Source organism: Rhinolophus sinicus, chromosome 1, assembly GCF_057876585.1.
Source record: "Rhinolophus sinicus isolate RSI-liver-muscle chromosome 1, RSI-T2T, whole genome shotgun sequence".
In the NCBI taxonomy this organism is placed as follows: Eukaryota; Metazoa; Chordata; class Mammalia; order Chiroptera; family Rhinolophidae; genus Rhinolophus; species Rhinolophus sinicus.
Window position 1 is genome coordinate 61,735,249 of NC_142501.1, and position 24,228 is coordinate 61,759,476.

At 35.4% G+C, this 24,228-nt stretch overlaps 1 protein-coding gene across 2 annotated transcripts in view; it reads right to left on the reverse strand.

The window, feature by feature from the left end:
- Positions 1 to 24,228, reverse strand: part of TAFA2 (TAFA chemokine like family member 2) — a 396,027-nt gene that overhangs the window by 105,645 nt on the left and 266,154 nt on the right. For both annotated transcript variants that reach the window (XM_019732468.3, XM_088800360.1), the window contains exon 2: positions 20,667 to 20,773. In XM_019732468.3, the coding sequence (XP_019588027.1) occupies positions 20,667 to 20,772 (106 nt within the window). In that variant the 5' untranslated portion in view covers position 20,773. The remainder of the gene's footprint in view (positions 1 to 20,666; positions 20,774 to 24,228) is intronic.

A 24,228-nucleotide genomic window follows, 5' to 3' on the forward strand; every position in this document is an offset into this window, starting at 1 on the left:
CAATGCATAGGACAGGCACCCATAACAAAGGATTATATACCCCCAAACATTAGTTACACCAAAGTTGAGACGCCCTGCCTTACAGGAAACAAGATGGTATCAAGATTATTAGATAGAAAGAGACAGTGGCAAAGAGTAGGAACTTCACTCAGGCTTGTTCTGCCAGATGTTAAAACTTGCCTATGCCTCGGGGACACTGACGCAGCTATCTTTTGCCTTCTAGGAACATGCAATCTAGTGGGGTCGACAACAGGCCAGAAAGATAAGAACAGAGCAACAACAGTCAGTACTAAGATACCAATGAGCAGACAGTCCTGTAGGACAATGAAGTAAGTATCTAACCCAGTCTGGGGGACCAAGGAACACTTTCTAGGGGAGAGTTGTCTTAGTAGCCACCTAAGAAAGTAAGAGAAGGATCAGAGTCAGCATCAGAAGGACGAGAAGGAATTACCCTGGTGAAGTCGTCATAGACAAGAGGAAAAGATTTCAGGTAGAAGGAAGGAGTCTTGCATGCAAAGATCTGGAGCCCTGAGAGCATATGGAATGCCCATGGCTCAGGGTCTCGGGGTGTCTGAAGCAGAGAGTTCAGGAAGGAGCAAGGCTAGCAGAGATAATAATGGAGGAGTAAGCCCTTGCTGTTCTCAGAGGGGCAGTAATTCAAACCTGAGTGCCAGGCGGCAGTAGTCAAGTTAACAAAACACAGAGTTGTGACTTGGTGTATTGTGAAGTGGGAAGCAGTGGCATTTTTAGGTTAATTCTGACTTAATATGCTTCAAGCCTATTTTTATATGTGTGCCTGAAGTGCCTCAGTTCTGGATTTCACTGTGCCTGCAAATTTATATCGAGAGTGTGATAAATCAGTGATAATGTTATTTGGCATGTTTCACAACCAGTCAGTTTGACTGACACAAGGAAGCAACCTCGCATATTTTAAAACTTTACTTTGGTTATAAGGCTGTATATAGAAAACAGCTACCCCCATTGTTCCTTGATAAACCTTTTAATTTTACATACATGTTAATTTGCAGTATACGCCCTTCAACATAAGAGCAGACAATATGCTGTACAGATACAAGGGATAGAAGAAGCCTTACTAAAAGGGACTAGTTGAGAGATAACAGAACAAATGGGCCAGCAAAAAAATCTCAGGTATAGAGCAAAACAATTTGATACCAAATTGCTAGGGAATTATCTATGTTTCTAAGCTAACCCCCAACACAACTTGTTGTCTTCATTATCTATTATACTTTGGAAAATTTTCAGGCTTTTTTCTCTTCTTAAAGGTCTTTCACTCTTTTAAATATTCAAGAGCTCCAGTTAAACTGAAAATTTACTATGTTTATGACCAGCCTTCTAGTACAGGAGCAAAGTAAAACAATGACCTGTTTCTTTGTACAGGGTTTTAATTCAGTTTCTCTTCTGAAACTGTCATACCAAGACAGTAGGAAAGTGAGCATGGTGGTAGATGGACACTTGTAAAACCAAGAGAGTTAGGAGGGAAATACAGAACTTAAAGAAGGTCAAGGCCAGCAGTCAGAAGCCAAACATTATAGAGGTGCCAAAAATCAAGACTAAGCAAGGTCAACCATCAGTATGAAAGAGTCAAGATCCCAGTAGTGAAAAATATCTTATACTGGCAAAAAGCTGCTTCAATTTAATTCAACAAAGACTGATGGCATGCCTAATTTACACAGGGCATTATGCATGTTTCCTGATGGAGTAAGGGCCAACACTAGAGAGAGGTCAGCCACAGGCTGCTTGCAGCAGTGGGTGGATCCCAGTGCAAGCGTGGTCCCTGAGCGCTGTACTTGCCTTGGATAGTGTGCAACCACCGTGACAGCAGACCCTGGCGGAACAGTTGCATTATATTATGTCAAAGGCTCCTCCCTGTATTCAAAATCTGAATAGTCAAAATAGGACTTTTCTCAAAAGAAAGGTATCTTAGAAAAACCTGTCTCAAACCAGAACACTTGTTAAGAATGAGGCTGATTCAAAGAGTAGAAAACTAGAAAGCTAAAAAGCCAACTGGCTGATAACTAGGGTATCCAAATTGGTCAAGAAAGATGATAAAGAGCTGTGGGAGGCCAAATGGAGCTCAGATAACCAAGTCACGATTTGAGTTCCTTACCCTCAAGACTAGTCAGTGTGAGATAAAGCATCAGCTTTAAGAAAAGAACCAGGGGGTTTTAATGGCCACAGTCTTCATAGGAGAGCATTTTTTTTTCATGGTTCAAAGGTGCATAAGAATAATTATACTTAACACTGTATTGTGAATCTTCTCAGCCACGTACATGGTCTACTAGTTACATAGGGACAAAAGATAGGAGGGACAAGAAGAAAACAAAACACAGTCTAGCTTACTTAATTAAAGAGCTCCTCCCACATGGCGGACCTTGCTTTTTAGTTGGGGGAGGTCAAATGATCAAGATCAAGTGGAACGAAGTACCTTCATTCTTACGGCAGATGTTATTTCAGCACAGGGTGTTCTTGAATTTTTTTAAATTGAACTGTTCTTGAAAATATCAGGGACAAATCCTCTGAAATGTCTGACATTTCAGTCAACAATGGACTGCATAACTCTGTATTAAGAATAAGAGGCCATGTTAAGAACCAGAGTTTCTTTAGATTTGTAAGATTTTTCATGATGAGTCCATTCACATGATTCTCACGTCAAGGCCCAATGGACTCAGTGAAATACTTTCTAGAATTCAAACTAAAACATATATTCTAGGTCTGTAAAATTCAGAGGATACTCAACTTTTCAAAAATCTCAAAGTATGAGGAGGCTTAAATATGACATTTTAATTGCATCAAAAATGGAAAAGACAAAACAGTAGCTGCAGACAAAGAGTGGGGCAAACCAAAGAGCTATTCAACATGGAAGAAGACATTCTTTCCCTTTCAAATGTCCTATACACATCATATTTTAACTTAAGTCACAGTCACTCAGGGCATCTCTCAGGAATTCTCACTTGATATTGAAATACACTAGTCTCAGAATCAGTGCATGGCTGCCACGGATATAGTATAGAGAGCTGATGGGTGGCCACATGCATGGAGAAGCAGAGCAGTTCCACAGAAGAAAGAAGGAGCCACCCATGCAGAGGAGAGCTGAGACTAGTCATCACAGGGAAAGAGAGACTAAGGAAGAGGCTCCCTTTGTGTCCGAGTATGTTCCTTAAGCCTTGCAGGAGAATTGAGACAAACTTCAGAACACATTTACCTCACTAAAAGTATGTGAGGGAGAAAGAGGGCAATCATGAAAGGTTATTCAGAAAACTCTTTTCTGTCTATTCTGTCTCAGATCTGAGACCCCTGAGTCTTTGTTTGCTGACTTCCTCTGTTTCCCTCTGTTCTTAAAACAAAGCTGGCATACTGTTTAAGAAGCAGTGGGACTCCAGATATAGGGAAAATTATGTTTGAGAACCTGGAAAAGTGAGGTTGACCAAACAATTGCAGAAAAAGCAATAGAAAAAATTTAGAACACGGTTTCCCATTTTATTCTGCATTAGGTAGCCCATAGTCAATCTGTAATACATAAAGGTAAGTACGCAAAATATCATAAAGGTATGGGCCTGTTTTTGAAGATTAATTAAAAATGTTGGGAGATGTTAATTCTGAAGCAAAGAGGTAGAAAAGAAGACAGCTCTCTGAAAATATTTAAAGGACCATTACATAGAAATAATAGATAACCATGTGATACCTTGTTATCTATTTTCCATTGGTTGAAGTTATGCAGCAGATATTACTTCGAAGTTGGGAAGTGGATGCATATATACTGGGGGTGCCAAAAATATGTATAGAAGTAGACACTTTGGTCAACATTGCTCAAGCAGTAGTTTGCCATAATCAGAAATGTCTGAACACTGATGGTAACTACCTTGAGCACCTCTTGTAATTGCAGAAGTCAAATGTGACTTGTATTCATCTTTTGTTATCGGAATATATTGAGTATTACAATTTTAATAGTTTTTTCCTTTCTTAAAATGTGTATACATTTCTTTGGCACCGTGTGTGTGTGTGTGTGTGTGTGTGTGTTTGTGTGTGTGTGTACACACACATAAATAAGGGAACACATATATAAATATATAAAGAACACGAGACAGAACTTTCAAACAATTTTTTGTTTCAAAAAATGAAATAGGTGAACTTGTGAAGTAGCAAGCTATGGTAATATATAGAAAAAGCAGAAGACTGGTCAGACGTATTACAGAAAGGAGTCATGCATTGATTAGTGTTAGAGTATATGACCTCTAATTTTTTTTTTAAATCCTGAAATTCTGGGTTAATAGGTTACTTGGGAAGAAAAAATGTTCAGTGTTAATAATAATATTAGAAAAAATAAATAACCTGACTTACAAAGGCAGTTTAAGTGTTTAATCATTTATGTAGAAGTGTAGATTACTGGGGTAGGTAGTACTTTAAATGATGAGAGTTGTATAAACTTGTACTTTCTCTTTATCCATTTAATAATATTCCCCCAGAACAGCCAAACGAGACTCCATGAGAATTCCACTTTAAATTATATTTTAGCCAATAAAGAAATACTTCAGTTTTGAGCTTAAGACTGACAATAAGTGGCAAGCATCTCCAGTTTGCAAATGATTCTTATCTAAGTGGTTTTCTGAAAAAGATATCTCAAGGCACTTCAGCAAGACTGAAATCTGGTCAGGCATAGTTTTAGTATTTCAGTATTCAGAACTGAATCATATATGTGGAGTCATTTGTTTGTCAAAATAGAAAGGCAAGTTTGCTTTATTCAAATGGTTATTATTTCTTTGAGATACAGAAATTCATATTACCAAGATTAAGCTCATTATTTAGGTTAAAATGGATCATTTTTATAGGAATTAGGTTTTAAAGCTCATTACACCCAAAGATTTCCATTATGATCTAATTTGAAATGAAAGTAAACAGAAATAATAATTTTGTTCTGCTAAAATAAGAACTCACTCTGCTTCAATAAAATATCATAAAACACAGTTACAGAGAAGCAACAAATTGGCTAGAAAGCATGACTCATGAACAATTATCAGCCATGTGAGAATCCATTATTAGCTCATAGAAAATCATCTTTCTCTATGAGGAGTAACTGGCTGTTTTCTCAATTCTAGATGGCATATTGTTCCCTGCCTTGAAAACTCTCCACAAAGTAACCTCATCTGGCAGTATCACAAAACTTAGTAGTATACCGACAGTGTATATTTATATGTTAATATAATATAGACTATCTAAAATTCAAAAACAGTTACTGTTATTTTGAGCTCATCAGCTACAGAAATGAGTCTAAGTCATACGGAATTAAACATGATGAAATGGTCTGTTTGACATGGTAGCTGTTGGTTCTTGGGAAAACAGGTAACAGAGAACGAAGATGTTTCATGAAGAGATAAAACTGAAATGATAAATGGAGACGTTTCCAAGGCAATCAGTTGAGTTGCTATTTTAAATCTCTGGTGTCTGAGAGAGCTCCAGCCTGATCATGTCCATAGCAGTTGTAGCAATGACAAAAATATAGGAGTTTCTTTATTGTGACACAGGCCAGTCAGTGAGACTATTACAATTTAAATATACTTAAATATTAATTTATACTATTCTTAATAGTTTTTCCTCGGTTCCTTTGTTTACTCAGTCAGAGACACTGTCTCTGACAAAAAGGAAAATCATATGGAGATGCCAAATATGCGCAGGGCATGGTCACCCTGATTGGGCTCAATATCCCAAGCCCAAAGTTTCTCATTGTCTGGAAAGGACAGGACAGTGACACAGAGACCCTGAAACATCGCATCATGAAACATTGTGATTCCACAACCAACCTTTGAGTTATTGACAAGAACAAGATTTTTAGCATAGAAGTTTTCCCTATGAGGAGTTGATATTAAGGCTTTGAGAGAAGCCAGATTTGAGACATTGAAAAAAAACCTCTAGAGGGATGAGATAAGCTAGTACCCTTCTGGGAAGATTACCCATTTTCCAAAGAAAGTATCTCAGCATTTGGAATTACAACTCAATATTTTCAAGTTCCTCAGTATGTCCAGAGACATAAGCCATCATTTGATAACTCTAAAGTTTAAAGCCCTTTGCCACTAGCACTCAAAATGATCCAAAAAACAAGGTTCTATAAAAATAAAAAATGTACAACATAACAACATGGAAAGAGTCCAAGATGTTCCTACTGATAGAATAGATCAATGTTGCCTAATCCCATTTTACAAGACCATAATTCCTTCACCAACACTACAATGGAATGGTTGTGTTCAACTAACCACAGAATTCATTAACTTAGCTTTTTTTTACTTTGTAAGAGAATATTGAAAGTACTATCAATCTATATTTTGACATAAAAATAACATAATTAGAGCACAGACTGGGGGTCTACACCTTTTTTGAAATATGAAACTTCAGCTAAAGTACAACAAAGTCAATCTTGAAAAATGGTAATTCTAGGATCAGTAGTAAGATCCTCGAGTATCTTCACAGGTACTGTCATTGCATGTCTGATATATCAGATGGATAGACATTTTTTTCTATATCTATTAATTTATTGTAAATATTACTGTGGCTTGACATCCATATTCCTTAGCATACATTCTTCAGGTTATTAAGATTTGGGGCTCATTTTTTCTTTTCAAATACATCTTCATTTCCAACAGCATTTTCCTAAATGATTAGATTCAAGTTCAAAAATACCTCCAAAACATGAATGGGAATCAGTCCAGTAGTCCTACCAAGGTGATATAGCATTTTCGTTAATGAGAAAAATTTCTTAAAAATTTATTTGAAAATTGAGAACTCTTGTACTCTGATAAGTAAAATCACAACCCAAAAATGAATTCAAAAACACTGTAAAGGATAACTGTTTTTAAATGTTTTCATGATATAAAGGTTGACTTAATTAGAGCTATTGTCTTGGTTTATTTAACTTGAATATTATTTCAATTAAAATTAAAATTTGATTTGTGATTAAATGAGAACTAATTACAATCTAAACAACTGCCTGACCAAAGACAGCTCTGAGAATGACAGTCCCCTATTGATAGAGGTGTTTAATTTCTTCCATTAAAAACACAAGGAGATTTTAACAACTGTTAAGTTAAAGCAGTGAAAGTTCTACAATTTCAAAATTCAAGCTGTTATTCTAGAAAAACTAAAGACTCCAGTTCATCTCCCAGGGGTGTTTCATCAAAATTTATTTTGTGATCATAGCTTGCAGTCATCCTTTGCTTCTTACTTCCCACACAGATTTCTCATACTTCTCTTAGCTGCCTTTCAACCACCTACACTTTCCCAAACAAGTCCTTTACTCATCCATTACACCATGTCATCTCTTACTTTCACTGTCCTTCTCAGGGTGACACATACTCATGCACTTTCTGGTAATTTTACTTTTTTTCAACATGAAGATGGACTTGTCTCTGTCATCTCTTCTGCTGTTGTTATTACATAATGTGTGCATGCGCTTTGTCCTTATTGATTTTTGGATAGGTAAGATTTCATTAAGTATTCATTGTGTTCACTTTTATTACGTGTGTGTGTGTGTGTGTGTGTGTGTGTATGTGTTAGTGAATGAGTTCCTTGAGAGCACAATAATCTAATTCATTTTGATGGTCTCTCGGTGCCTAATAGTATTTGGCATAGTATAAATGTTCAACATATTTCTTGAATAAATGAACGATAAATAAATTACCAGGAAACAAAATATTTGGAAGGAAAGAAACCAGTGAGATTTTGATATTATTTCTGAAAGTTTATTGTCTTCAATATTTGATATGTATAAATTACTTTGAAAAAGCCCATTATATGTAAAATGTCATAAGAAAAATATGTTAGGATATAATTATTTACATGCCAAGATGATTGCCCAAAGAAAAGTGAAATATTTTTTTTAATGAACTCATTTACAAAGTTCATTTAACATTAATTTTAGGAACATATATATTATGTATTATGCATATGCATATGCATATGTATATGTATATGTATATATATAGCAAAGAAAAAAAATGCTTCACCTATCTTTGACCTAAATGTCTGCCCAGCACTAGCATTCAACAGGAGTATTTGCTACAGTGTTTCATAACAATGTTAGAGTAGCTTATCTTTGTTAGGAAACAAGAACAGTAAGGGTGATTTTACTTATATAACACATTTTTTGAGATAAGACATTTGCAGAGATAGAAAACAATAGTAGACCATAGCTACTACACATATAACCCAATAACTTATTAAAATGACACGCTAACATTTTCTCCCTGAATCCTCTATTAGTGGGGCTGTCACTTTTATCTATAGTTGAGCTTCATTTCTTTTTATAACTCCAATGTAATTTGTTTCAAATCAGGGAAAAAAATCTGTTCAATTGATTGATTTTTCTCAACATTAACCTTCCAGTGAACTAGCTATAACTTGAAAATACATTATAAAACAACTTGATTATTTTCCTACTAACAAGTAATGCTCAGCTTCCTCAAAATACTCCCACAGGGTACACATGAGCAAAAGAATATTAATTTTGTGTACAGGCAAAGAATTAAGGGACTTATTATTATATGTATTATATATTTCAAAAGAGCAAGAAATTGTTCCCTATATGACTCAAACTTTACTTTTATTTACCAAGAAATACCTTTCAAAACTATCAATATTTATAAAAGTATTATCAGCAAAATTTAAAATTTTATATGTAGTATAATAACATACATTATATGGCACTTTAAAAGAAATTTCATATGCATTATCTTTTTTTTTTAATCTCTACACCAAGCCAGTGTAAGAAAATGAGCACCTGTTACTCCTATTTTACAGATAAAGATACTAAAATATCAGAGTTAATGTTTTACCCAAGGACATTCAGCTCAAACCCTAAATTCTCCTGACTCCAAATTTTCTTCTCTTTTCACCACTCTGATAAGTATCTTAAGCACCACTTTAAATTAGTCTTTCAATCTGTTTATCCCACAAATGAGTCTCCCATACTCACTGTGAAATTATAAACAATTTATTTGGGGAAGTAGACATGTTCATGAGTGATCAGCTAAGCATTTTGTTTGGTAGTTTAATATCCAGCCTTGTGTCCTGTTTATTTTATTTTATTAACATCCAAATATCATCACCAGATTTGAATGACTAATTACTAAGTAAATGACTTCCTATTATAGAGACACCCAATACATTAGTAATACATAAATGGAACTCACATTATGAAAAAGTAGAAACTACAGAAGAAATTTAAAATATTTCCAGTAGCCTAATAACTTGTATTATTATACAAATTATAGAACAGTATGGTTTAGTGACTTGGTAAGAAAGGCATTCACATGACCAAGACTAAAACCCTGGTGTGATTGAACAAAAATGTAAGTACTTCCATAGGCCAGCGTCTGTTTTTTTGACACTTGGGGAGAAAAAAATGTATGAAATAAATTATAAGATATATGAAAGAACTTTTTCCCTTAAATATTTTGTCATGTGAACTCATTAAAATGTAAATTATTAATCTATTATATTATATTGGCTCCTCTGAGCCCTTAAGGTCTATTATTTTGATATGCTATTAGGGACTTTTATAAAAGATGATTAATGGCAGGAAAAAAATAGCGGCACTATGAAACAGGTACTACATAGTAACAAAAATTGACTAATTCTGGATCATGCATTTTCAACAAGGGCAACCCAAGGGGGTGAAAACTGGCTCATTGGAAGTGAAAAAAGTCTAACTCTCTTTATCTATAAATCACAGATATAAATATAGCGCATTAACAGATATACAGTATATCTGTGGCATTAAATTTCCAAGGGAGTGGGGATCAATTAGGAAAAAAAATATATCTAAAAAGCTCCTTAGACAGCAAAAATGAAATAACAGTTGAGAAACACTGCTCCAGGTAAACAAGTATTAGCAAATTCTACTCTAAGCTAAATAAATTCCAGATCTCTTTGACTTCCTTTAATTATTTCTAGATGATGAGGGATCAGACATAAGAATACATTAAATAAATTCTCCAAAATAAGTTATGGAATGCTTGTTGATAGCTGCACAGTATCCATTATATGCCCGGTAATAACTAAATATTTTTTAGTGAATGAATTGTTCATGATCAAAAGACAACAAATGTGTTATGATGTTCATCTTTTTTATTAAGCATGCAATTATGCAATAATGACATAACTTTATTCAGTGACTACCAAATCCACTAACACCAGAAAAACTATTTTCTCGTTTTTCAAATAGTAAGATTCACTCCCCTCATAATAGACCTGTTCTGCTTTGAGTTTATTACACAAAAAGAAAAAAAATCTTGAATGTATGTTAGAGCAACTACAGTGAGAAAACATTCCTTTCGTAGCCCAAAGAAATAAAGTACGTATATGAAGGCCTAATAAGTAGGATTACTTCATTTATTTTAACATTAAATATTCAGAATTTCTCTAATTCTATACCTTCAAATATATTATACAATGAAAATAAAACTCAATCCCTTAAAATAGAGAAAATATAGAGAAAAAAATTGTAATATAATTTTTAAACTTTTTTTAAAAGTCAACATTAATATTTAATGCTGGAACACTAGACCTTTCACCATTAAAATAGGAAGAAAACACGTATACCTGCTATCGCCATTAATTTCTCAAACTCTTTTATGACTTCTGTGCAATGTTTTGAAATATGAAATCTAAATTAAGAGCTTATTTAAAGGAAGAGACCATGTCATAATTTTATTTATACTAGATATGTTAGGAACAGGAGATGCCAAGGAAATACCTGGATCTACCCTAATAGAACTTACAGCTAAGTGGAAAGGTAAGCATTAACAAACAATTACACAAGCAATGAATTAATTATAGTTGTAATAAGAGATGTAAAGTGTTCAAGGTTCTATGTGTCCATATAACAGAGAAACTAATCTAGAAGGATAAGAAAAGCTTTGTGGGGCAGATAAGAGACATGAATGATGGCTTGCCATTATCTAGACAAATAAAGCAGTAAAGTGCAAAAAGCACACAGAGGGAAACGTGGTATAAAGGGTCACAGCACCTGCAAGGAACTGCAGAAGATCATACCGAGTAAGAGGAAAGGTACCTAAAGAAGAGGACAAGAGACAAATCACACATGGCTTTGTCAACCATGTTACAAGTTCTGAAGTTTACCTTAAGGTTTCTTAGTAGAGAAGTAAAAGTATCAAATATTTATTTAGAAAAATTCACTTCAGCAGCTGTGTGTAGACCTGATTAGAGTCAGGAAATTTGAGTGAGAGAATTGCAATAGTTCAAAGATTAAGAACATAAAGATGGAGGTTGTGGCCAGTTAGCTCAGTTGGTTAGAGTGGGGTGCAGATAACACCAAGGTTTCCAGTTCGATCCCCACACGAGCCACTGTGAGCTGCACCTTCCTTAAAACAAAACAAAACAAACAAACAAACAAACAAAAACATGAAGATGGAGAACAGTGTGCACATTTGAAAGACAATTAGTAATTAAAAGTAATAGGATTTTACAATTGATTGGAGATGGGCAGAGATGGCAAGAAAAGTGTCAAGGATGATTTCCAAAGACTCTGGCTTTAACAACTAGGAAGAGAGCAAGAGAAAGCTGTGGCAAGGGGAGCATGCGCTTAAGAATGCTTTCGGAGCCTTCAGAATTAAACAGCAGCTGTTCTGAGGGGCCAAACAGTAAACCAGGAGATAATGGTATTCTCCCTTGCCTTCACTGAAAGCAGGATCTGGAAGAAGGTGGAAATGCCTTAGATACCTAGAAAAGAAGCCATACCAAATCCAAAATTAGATGTGTACATCTAGTGCCTACCAAAGCAGTTCCACAAACACTAAGAAGAAACTAGGCAGGGACTAATGGAATATTCTGAGAATAGAATCCCAACAGGATACACATGAGGAGGGAAAATTTGTAGCCAATATTTTCTGAGTGGAGGGATGAAAAGTTTTATATACCTTTATGAGGGAATAAAAAGCAATTCGACAATAGGTGTAAGTATTCCTGTGACAGATATTTTCTTCGCCAATATTTATCTTTTTATATTCCTCTGTATCGAATGGTGCTGGAAACTTACATATTTGATTTGTAAGACTCCCTTGCCAGGTGGCTTCTGGTTAGATTCTGCCCATGAAGTGTGGCAACCGCAAAGATGTGCGCTTGAATCTCCCTCAAAAGAACGCTGCAAAGAACATAGCTGACTGATGGTCTCTAGTTGTGCCACCTGTGGACCCATCATAGGATCCTACCAAGGCCACACTTTCCCTGGACTGCTACTAGTCAGTGACTGAGCATGGCAGGAATACTACAGCCTGGCCTTTTGGTCCGTTATGGGACTCTGTCCAATGGGCAACCTTGTGTTCAAGGGCTCCCAATTGGCCTAGCCAAGACATTTTCAAAACTATGCTGAAGTACCCTTCCTACTCAACCTTCCTGCCTTCCTACCTTCTCTTCTTTTACACGTGTCCAAAGGTCCCCATGGTCTGAAAGTCCATCACTATCTACTTCTCTGCTCCCTCCCCCTTTGCACTTGAAAAGTGTTTCCCCCAAAATTTCTTGCACATTGGATTGCATCTTGAAGTCTGCTTCTTGGAGGAAGGCACTCTTGGGAAAGGAAGACTGAAGGAAGGAAGAAGTTATCTATCATTTTCTGCTCTGGCTTCAGAAGTGCTAAGAGAGGGTAATGTGGATATCTGTGGGCTTTAGCAGCATTAGCAGAGAGTCTGGCAGCATCCAGCCCCCCAAGCTCTAGCAATTTCAAAAAGGAGTTGACTCCAGGCTTCCTGCTCAGTGCAAGTGGAAGTGACTCCTAAAGCAGCTGCAGCGCTCAGCAAACTCAGCCGCAAACACCATCAGGAGCTCTGGGTAACACTGCTCTCTTTTCACTCTCCCAGGTCTAGGGGCAATAATATCTTTCTGCAGTTACCAGTATCTGGGTAGTAGTATCACCATCCCCTGTTTCCTTCTCCAGCCCCTTCAACATTTTTGTAACCAGTTCCCCATTTTAAACCACCCTAGTGTGGTTTCCTTTATGCAGAACGAATTTTGAATGATACAAACCTAACCACTTCAACCTTTTTCACCTCAGCAATTCTCATGTTAACTATATAAAGAAATTAAATATGAACAAAATGCGTTAATAAATTTAATTGATTAATTAATATTAAATGTAAACAAAAATTATGGCACAAATGTTTTTATATTAGTATGAACAAAGAAAATAATGTCAGAAAAAGTCTCACAACAAAAATTTTCTCAAGTAATTTAGGGTACATTATTATAATGTTTTTCATGCCCCAATTATAATATGTGTTTATGGATCATTTTTAGATATAGTATTAATATAAGTAAGTACACATCACTTACTGCTAATTATACTGCTAAGTGGAAAAAAAGTAAAGTTCAATATGTGCTTATCATATGACCCATAAAGTCCCATCCTTAGAAATATACCATGGGGAAATTTTGCATAGGCAAACCAAAATACATGTATAATAATGTCCACAGCAGCATTGTCAATAACAATGAACAACAGGAAAGACCCAAATCCATCAACAGTAAAAGATAAATACATCACAGTAGATTCACACAATGGAATCCTATGTTACAACATGAATGAATCTCAAGAGAAAATGTTGATGGTAAGAAGAGAATCACACTGGGAAAAAAAATGTTCACAGCAGGATTCCATTTTTACAAAATTAAAACCAAGACAAAACAATATGCTATTGTTTAGGCATAAGAAGTTAGGAAAGGGGTACCTCTGTGGGAAGAGGGGTTGTAATCAGATAGAGGCATAAGCATCTTTGAGGGGCTGACGATATTTTATTTTTTGTCCTGGTTGGTATTGTTTGCCTTATAATTATTCTTTTGAGAATACATATGGGTTTTATGCACTGTTCTGTAAACATGAGTGAGATATCTTAAAAAAAAAAAAAAAAAAAAAAAAAAAAACATGTAGAAGGGTAAACTCCAGGAAAACAGAAACTTTATCTGTATAATTTAAGCAGAATTACCAGCTCTGAGCAGCAGTCTCTCACATACCTAGTCCATGTCAATAAATGTACGAATAGTTAAATAAGTGAATAAACACCAGATCTCAAATATATTTGAGATATTCATAAATTAAACCAGTTAAAAATATGCCCAAATGCCATCTAATAATTTCTATGTGGAAGAATTATGGGTGACTCAATTTCTCTTCTTGATATTTTTCTTTATTACCAAAATTCTCAAATAAACATGTATTACTTGAAAAATTCAATAAAATATATAATAAAATGTATTGCTAAAAGTTCAAAAGAGAGTCAGTTTATGTTATGGCCATTTTTCTTTCTCTTAGGCCATTAATGCTATTGTTTTCATAAACAAGGCCCTTACACAGTATAAATTATCCATCAGGGTTCTTAAACTTTGATGTACATCACAGCTAGCTACAAACCAGCCTAAGAGAGAACCTAATAATATCCTAGCTAAATTAGATCAAACAATTTTAACTGTCAGAAAACCAGCATTCTGAATATGGCCCCAACGATCCACCACCGGTGGCTAATTGTGCACAATCCCCTTGCTTTTTGCCCTCCAGACACTGACTAATTATTTTAGCTCCAGAGCATTCTGTCTCCTTACCTTCCACTCCCTATTCAGATCTCCGCTCAAATGTCTCTTCCCTGGAAAAGACTTCCCTGATCCCTCTCCAACCATTTTTCAGTCCGCATACTCTTATCCTGAAATTTTATCTTTATAGCACTTTAATACCATTTATAATTAAACATGTATCTGTCTGTTTATCAGACTAATGTTTTTTCTTCCCTACTATACAATAAGCTCCATAGGGCATGGATCATGTCTATTTGGGTCACTTTTTGTATATCTACAGCTGGATCTAACGTTGAACAGTTAACAGACACTCAATACGTATTTTGTTTACTGAGTAGTTGGTAGAATGAGTGAATAAATCATCAAATGAACCAACAAATAAGTGAAGAGCTACCAAAAAAAAAAAAAAATTTAAACAGCTGCTATCTCATCTGGGCTTTGAACTAAAAGTTATCTTTATTTAAAATTTTGTTTTTCTTTGAAAAAATTCCATTGAATCAAAAGTTCCAACTCAGATTAGTAATTAGCTTACATAACAATGAGGATAAAAATTCAATCTCAACTAATCAAATGACATCTTTATGTTTTCTTTTTGTGTATACAAGCCTCACCTGTGTGTATCTCCTTCACACTAAGTGCAGACCCTTTTCCAACCCTAAGATCCAATGATGACTAATTCTTTTTAGATTTAGTTTGGATGTGATGGGTAGAGGAAGAAAAGGCAAGAAAGCATATTAGCCTTCTAAGATTAATAACTATATTTTTCTGTTGGGAACTTGTAGTCCTAAACTGAAATGTTTCTTCTCTGATCCCAATATCTGAAGCTGTATCTAGTGTAATTGCTTCCAAGGGGGAAATGCTGCTTATACTTTCTGACTGGTGCCACAACACTCTGAGTTAATCACATCCTCTCCCAAAATGCCCAGCTCAAAACAACTGTGAGAATTCAGGAATGAATCTCTGTGGCAGTTTGAGCAGTAAACTTACTTGTCTGAGTGTGAGAGATTTTCAGTTCCCAAAGCTTAGAAAATTTTAGTAAGCAGGTGACATTTTCTGGTTTTCAGATATCTCCTTTTTCAAATCCAAATACTCTGGGTTTCTGCAGGTGTTTCTACATCATGTTTAAAAACTACAGAATAACACAATTTTGCATGCGGTTGCTCCTGAGCACACAACGCCATCGAAGAGCTTTTTACAAGTATTCCATTCTTTCATCTCCTACATTAGCATGGACTGTAATGACGTCTACTCTCTTACCTTTCTCTTTCTCACTTGCTCTGCTCTGTGTATACCACCCTTCTTGCCATTTCTCACTGCATGCTTCTACTTCGAAGCATTGAAACTTATTGCTGCTTTGCCTGGGACATCTTTCCTCCAAATATATTCATGGCTGGCTCCATTGGATACTTTGGGTCTTACACTAAGGCTTTATTTACAATTATAATCCCTCTCAAACACTTCTTTACCTCTTTATTCCTTTATTTTTCTCCATAGCATTTATACTGTAAAATTTTTATTTTTATTTTTATCATCTATTTTCCCACCTGTAGGACAAAAACTCCATACAGACACAGATTTTGCCTCTATAATGCACAGCTATATTCTCACTAGTTATTCTCACTTGTTATATAGAAAATATAACAAAAGCGAAGTCAATTTGCAAGAAAAAAGAATTTCTAGTAGCATATGATAGATGAAATTAAAAGTCAATGTATAGATTAAAGAGCAGATTACAATCAAGAGAACACAGAATTAGTGCGGTAGAAAGAAGAACTGAATAAATAACCCAGAATAAAGCACAGCGAGACTTGAGGGTGAAAAATATAAAGTTTGAAATGCACGGAGAACAAAGAGAGAAAGCTGACACACACATAACCAGAGTCCTAGTTTAATAAAGACAATAGTGTAGAAGCAATATTTCAAGAGACAATGCCTGATTTTTTTTCAAAGTTCATGAAAGACACCAATTCATAGAAACAGGAAGTCAACTAAATCCTACATGGTACAAATAAAAAGAAATTTGCTACTAGATCCATATAATTTTATATGGAGCAAGACTGCCAAGGTTTGAATCCTGCCTGGAATAGTTACTAGCTAGTCAATCTGCAACAAATTATTTAACTTTTCTTTGCCACTGTTTCTGATCTATGAAATAGGTTTAATAATAATAATACCTACTTCATAGATTATGAGGATTAAATGAGATGATAGCTGTAAAACTCTTATAATAGAGTTATTGGGTTTTTAATATGTATTACTTTTATCTTGAATGCTCACATGAGGTGCTCTGGATCAGAGACAGATTTCTTTTTTCTTCTTTTTTTTTATTAAAGTTTATTTCTTATTAATCATACCACAACAAAAAAATAAGTGAATGGCCTCCATTGCCCTAAGCCTCACCCATGATGAAAGCCAAGTCAAATGTGCTACATAAGTAGCTGAACGCTTTATAAGTGAGTGACAGAAAACAATGTTGTTGTTTTTTCCCCCGCTTAAATATGAGACAAAGATAGTGATTGCCTAAAAGGAGAAAAAACCTTTTGTTCCTTTGAGATGGGATGGAAAGGATCCTAGGTTCTCAGTCTAACATTTTGGAATGTAAAACACGTCCTTCCAAAGGCCAAATAAACTTCAGGTGTCTCGAAGGCCTGGGTTTCATACGTAGGCAATTAGTGCCCCAAACTTTCTGGCACCTTGAGCGTTTACCCAAGGGACCTAATCCAAGCTGTGACCAGTTAGCCCTTTCGGGGAGATAAGAGGAGTTTTACTCTCCTTTTCAATCAAAACAATTAATTACATAAATGACTACAGATCTAATCCTCAGGAGGCTGAAGCTTTCTACAGGGACACTGAGAAATCCAGGGAAGTTTTCCTTCCCCACAAATGCCTCACATATACTAAGTATAACTTAAGTATTAATATTTGTCACATAAATAAAAATAAAATGAATGAAACCATAAAGAGAAGAGAAGACAGTAATGAGATACAAGACCATACAAAGGAGTGGATCAACAAAGGCAAAAGTCGGTCCTTTGAAAACATAAAATTGACCAACTCTGGAGAGACTAATCAGGAAAAGAAGAGATATGACACAAATGAGCACTCTTCACAGGAGGAGATTTAACTACAGATACAGCAGATGACAATGACAGCAAGTAAGTACCATGAACAACTTTATTAGCACTACCACTTTGGAAAACCATCATGCCTAATCTGGTAAGACTGAAGATCCATCAGCAATTTGCTCCTCGGAACGTGCTCTCGAGAAACCCTTATATACGGTGCACTGGGAGAGAAGTACAGGAATGTTTACAGAAGCATTGTTCATAACAACAAAAAAATAGAACACCAAATGTTCATGTAGAAGAGAATAAATACACGTGTGGTGACTTCATACAATAAAATATGGGGCCACAGTAATGAATAAATGAAAATATGAATAAACTACAGCTACATACCATCAACTATAATGAATGTCACAAATATATCCCTGGGCAAAACAGAAAAATACAGTATAATACTATTATGTAAATTCAATAACAACCAAAACTAAGCAATATGTCATTTGGAGATTTATATGTATGTGGTGAAATTATACATAAAAGTAAGGGAATTATATTCAGAAAATTTAGAGTAGTGATTATCTTGGGGAAGGAAGCAAAGGAATGAAATCAGAGCCAGTTACAAGGGTATTAGAAATGTTACATTTCTCAGTTGGGTGGTGAGCACGCTGGTGTTCATTGTGTGAATATGTTCTACAATGGACATATACATGCACTTATTTAAACGTAAAATAATTTAGACAAAAGGGGCATGTGGAATGGAAAGTATAAAGGAAAAAAAGAAGAGGGGAAGAAGGGAAATGGGGAAGTGTGAAGAAATCTTTGTCCAAAATATCAGTGGAAATGGAACACCAAAATATCACAACACTCTCTCTTCTATCATGTACTGAGTTTGGCGTGTTAAGTAGGTTTTCTGAGACAATGTATAATCTTTTATGTTCAAGAAGTATTTTCTTGGCAAAAAGCAAGGAAAGATCTATCTTGGTTTCAGAGGTAGCATAGACCATACCACAACTTAAATTCTTAAAAGTGGCTTTAAAAACTGTATGCAGTATTCACTGTGGGGCAGTCTTTATGAGTGATTCTCTTAGGGACACCCTCACTCGGCTATGGAAATGAAAATGCATCTTCATCATGAACCCTGGCTTTGTCAGGCTGACACCCACAGTTACTACGAATCCCCCTCCACCACACACACTTCTCTCAACTCTTTTTTATAAGCTGGAAAGAGGCACTGGGGTGACTGTCCTCTGGATAGTACAAATGATGTGTCTTTTCTTGTTAAGCCCAAGATGGGGGCCAGACTCCAGTGGTTTGCAACTGTTTGTAAAAAGTGAGTGAGTATTTAACACTATTTTGTCCTTAAGTTTGGTTCATTGTTGCCAATTTTGAGGCACAGGGAATAATGTCCTGCTCAACATCTTTTTTAAATTTCACACTAATAATTTCACAACTATTAAAATATTGAAAGTTTGATTTGTGGATCAGTATGCTGTATTAAATAAGTAAACTTTACTATATGCAGAGGGTGCCAAAAATGTATACACATTTTAAGAAAGGAAAAAACTGTATTAAAATTGTAATGTAATGAACGACGCTACAATGAATGACACTAGCATTCATCTGATTAACACCATCTTTTGAGTGAACATCATACTACACATTGCTACCATAATTCAACTTTGAAAAACAATACATAGATAACATCTCTTACAATGTATACTTTTTTTGGTACCCCAGTATATATCTATATCTATATCTATATCTATATCTATATCTATATCTATATCTATATCTATATCTATATCTATATCTATCTAGCTATCTAGCTATCTATCTATCTATATATATATATATATATATATATATATATCTGTATCTATATCTGTATCTACACTTATATCTATATATCTACAGATATATAAATATCTATCTTTAGATATAGATAGATAGATAGATGATAGATAGATACCACACAATGGTGTGAAAAACAGGATTATGAAATATTAAGGACCTCTTCATAAAATTCATATTTCAAAGCATGACTTTTTGGTTCAAACACGGGGGTGGGGCAGAAAATATCTGTCTGACAGGCATCACTCCTCACACCACATCTTTCCTGTCCCTGGTGTTAATGTAATATAACGCTACTTCATTGCACATGTGTAACTAATTTAAGTGATACAGAATTCAAGGCAGTCTTAACTCCCTCTTCACCCCAAAATAAAATGAGAAAGTAAGTTGCTAACCTCTGGAATTTACAGAAGTGAGCTGTAAAATCATATTTCATAAAAAAATCTAAATTGACTTCTCAGGTTATGAATACTTGATTATGGTAGGAACAGTTCAGCAATATCCCAATTTTAATTCATTTGGAAAAGGTAGTTATTCATTATATTGTGTCTTATGTTCAGGAAGGAGAACAGAAAAGACATCATTTTGAGCTGTCAAACTTAACACATGTGTATAAAACAAATATTCTCATTCTGTTCTATAGCAGAATTAAGCCTGCTAAATCTCATACCAGATGCAGAGTCCAAATGGTGGTCAGAAAGGTGCTCTGTCATGAAGAAACATGATCCACAAAAAGCACTGAAGGGAAATTATATATATATAATAATTATATACATATATAATTATTAAGAAACATATCATTAAAGATGCTTTCAATACAAAAATGACTGCAATCTGAAACTCATCTTCATTATATGTCACTCAACATTTTTAACATCATTATCTTAAACATGTAAATGACAGGGGAAAGTCAGAGTCACAATTCCATACTCTCTAAACACTATTTTGAGAACTGGCAGTTATCCTGGAAACATTTAGATAATCATGCTTCCCCTATCAAAGCCATGTTCAGAATAACTATTTCTGTATTTTTATTTAAAGAGAATTGCCAGGGAGAACCCCTATCAAGTAAAATTAACAGACCAGTGAAGATGAAACACAACAGTTTGTGTTAAAGTGCGCCACTTTGTACAGGTAGCTGAGAAAGAAAATAGAAGACCTTACCTTTATGATGGTTTGCACTGGATACAACTTTCCCCCACAAGGTTACGATAAATATTATTATTAGCAGTTTTCCTTTTGTTGCTTTCTGTAAGTATCTCTTACTCATCCTGCAAATAAAAATAATAAAAATCCTAAGTATGTGAAACGATTGCTTTTCCATTATAATTGTGCTACATTTAAAGCTTTTCATGACACCTTAACACATTAAACTCTCCCAAAATATAAACTGTATATAAACTATGAAGAAAAAGAATAAAATGATATGATGCAAGAGATAAGAGAGGTTCTGCCTTGGCAAGTCTTCATTCACTTAACAATAGCCTAAATCAGTTGGGAAATATTACCATTTTTCTCTCCATATAAATATAAATTTAACTTATTCACAAAATCCAAGGCACAGTTGTTTGAATGTTATTTAAATAGTGACTCATTTTACTTATTTTCTAAAGATTCTTTCTTCAATGCCAAGTCAAATGGTCAGGGTAAACAGTTTAGATAAAATGAGTTAGCCGAATTCTTGCATGAAATAAAGTCACTTCAAATCTATTATTCCTAATGTGTTTTTTTAAAAAATCACCTGGTACAACAGCTTTCTTATTGTACCTCACTACTACTAGAGATATGCAGGTGTTTTAATACTGTTGGACTCCACTGTGCTGTACTTATCAGAGGAGAAAAATGGAAAAGCAGATAAAAAAATACCAACATAACATTTTCAAGTTGAGCCCATAAAGCTTAGGAAAGCAAAGAAACGTTATAGTGAAATAATGGGTACCTATAATAAAAGTCCAGCACCTACTTTCTCTAGCACTTTATAGAACATTATTTCAGTTGCTCTTCAGAACAAATTTGGGGTGTTGGTATATCTATGCCCATTTCATAGATGATGAAATTTAGAAATTTGCCTGAGGTGACATTTAATAATAGAATAAATATGCAAACCCAGAATGGTCTACTCCGAAAATCCCTACGTTAACTACTACATCGCTAAGGGGTAAGCAAAACTGATATAAAATATAATCGTTCTGCACTTATTTGTGAGGGAGATAAAATATATGTCTGTCACTCAGTTACTTCTCAGGTTCAAATCCTATACTGAACTCCATTCCTGTTTGACTTACAGATCCTGGCCTTGGTTCTAATGCAAGTTCATGAGGTCACTTCCTGACCTAGCCTGATACCTCCTGAATTCTCTAAATTATCTTCCTCATCACATCTTTGTTTCCCATACACTCCCTCTACAAAAATATGACTCAGTGGTAGCAAAAGAATCTTTCACACTGAAAAATGCATGAAAAAAATATAGTATGCATGTTTAATATAGATATAGGCTAACATTTCTTGGCCTGGGGAAATTGTGCATACAAATTCAGATGTTGAGAAGGCAACGCTGTATGAGTAAGAATGTGGACTCACTCCTGAGTCTGTCTGGATTTGAGTCCAGGCTCAACTGGCGTCTAATTGTATGATCTTGTATGAGTTTCCGGGTCTCCTTCCTGCCTCAGTTTCTTCTTCTGTGATACGGAACAGCACATATGAAATGTCTGGCCCACTGGTTGGCAAATATAAGGAATCAATGACTCTGAGATTACAGAGTGTTCGGTCATGTGCAAGTGTGATTTGGTCCTTGAATGCATGAGAGGACAGTCCCATTCACAAGATGACTGAAGGGAGTTTCAGTGGCACCAACAGCTGCAAGTTCTTTGTGGACCTTGCTCTTGTGACATGTCAAGATAACATACGAAGGGATACGTGTCCAACCTTTTAGATTAGATTGCTTGGTTTCAAGTTTGGCCCTCTGCCTACTGCTATATTACTTTGGACAAAACTCGGGGTATTTTGTTGTCATTAAAATGACAATGATAATAATATCTACCTCATAATGTTGTTGGTATAAAGACTAACTAAGATAGTGCATGTAAAGTGTTTTAACACTATGCATAGAAGATAATAAATGCTCAATAAATGCAAACCCTTACTACAATCATTACTTGGTTAGACCAGTGTTTCCCTAGGTGTATCCTGTGAGGCATCAGTCGACAAAATGTGAATATAATATTAGTGAAAAACATAGGGGAATATGTATTTGTAAAATTCTGGGTTCACCAACTTAACCAGATTTTTTTAACAGAGGCACATTTGAGTCCGCAGCATTTTCCAGAAACATTTACCCACGGAGTAACACAGGATGATAGACCCTCAGGAAGCCTCGTAGAGAAGTCAACTGGTTTAGTACCTTAGTCCCTCTCAGAAGACCAAATGCCCATTTTAAATCTTCCATTCTATTGCCTTTGTTTCCTCTCAATGCCCTCGCAACTAGCTTTGTTATGAGATTCTACTTTTTCTCACATTTTTTCAACCATCCTGCCTTCCTGCTTACATCCAACCCCTGCAATGTTGTTGTACTACATGTCATCTCAAAGAATAAACAATTTAGAAAAACTCATCTGACACTAAGAGCTGCTTAGCATAATTCTTGATAATAGCTTTCCCATAGCAAAAGGCCTTTATGGCAAGGTCAATGACCCATTGTATTTTCCATCCCATTGTGCACCCACCAAATGGGATGACAAAACTGACAGCTGATAACTAGATATATGGAAATGGAAATGGCCACAAAGCTACCAGGCCGTCAAATGGAAAAAGGGAGCAGAATGCAGGTCAACATTTGGGAGTCTCTAAAGATTCCTGCCTTCTCCCTCTGTGAACACTGCCACACCTGACCAGTCAACTATCATCATCTATTAATACTACTTCCTAAATATCTCCTAAATACATAAACTTATTTCCATTCCTACTGCAGTACTGCAGTTCAGACTACCAAAACTGTTGCTAACCTAAAGTTGAGGTCTGTGTCTGCCTTTGTCATGACTATATTTGCAGCATTTAGTACTTAGTAAGTGCCTGATAAATACGATTAACTGAATGTAATGAATTCTCTATACTATAGCCATGACATGTAACTATGACCTTGAGATAACCTTCTTATGATTATAACCTTCATATGATTCTCCTCTACATTCAGAAAAAAAGTCTCTAATCTTATTTTATGCCATTCCTCCCCATCTCTCTCTGCACACACACCACACACCCACACAGTCTATATTTTCACTTCTGCACACACACACACACACACACACAGTCGATATTTTCACTCTACTAAATGTCCTCAATGTCTTCCAGCTAAATCTCACCTCCATGTCACCTGAAGCTTATCAGCCACCATCCCCTCCCCCCACGCATTCTTTAAAATGCTAACTTCTTTTCATTGGTCAGGGTGTAGGTTAGAATTCCTCCTATTTTTGTTCAAGACCATGTAAAGTGTCCTTCTTCATGCACAATAGCTACTTGCCACACTGCATTATAATTTTCCATTTATTTATCTCCATCCCCCTTTCTCATACAAGATCCCTATAGATAGGAACTGTGACCCATACATTTGTGAATACCTAGGGCCTGGCCCACGGTTGAGCTTAATAACTGGCAAATGGATATTTGTTGAATGTTGGTGGTAACTTAGAGCCAAGTAGACCGTGTAGTTGTCAATATGAGGAGAAGCAAG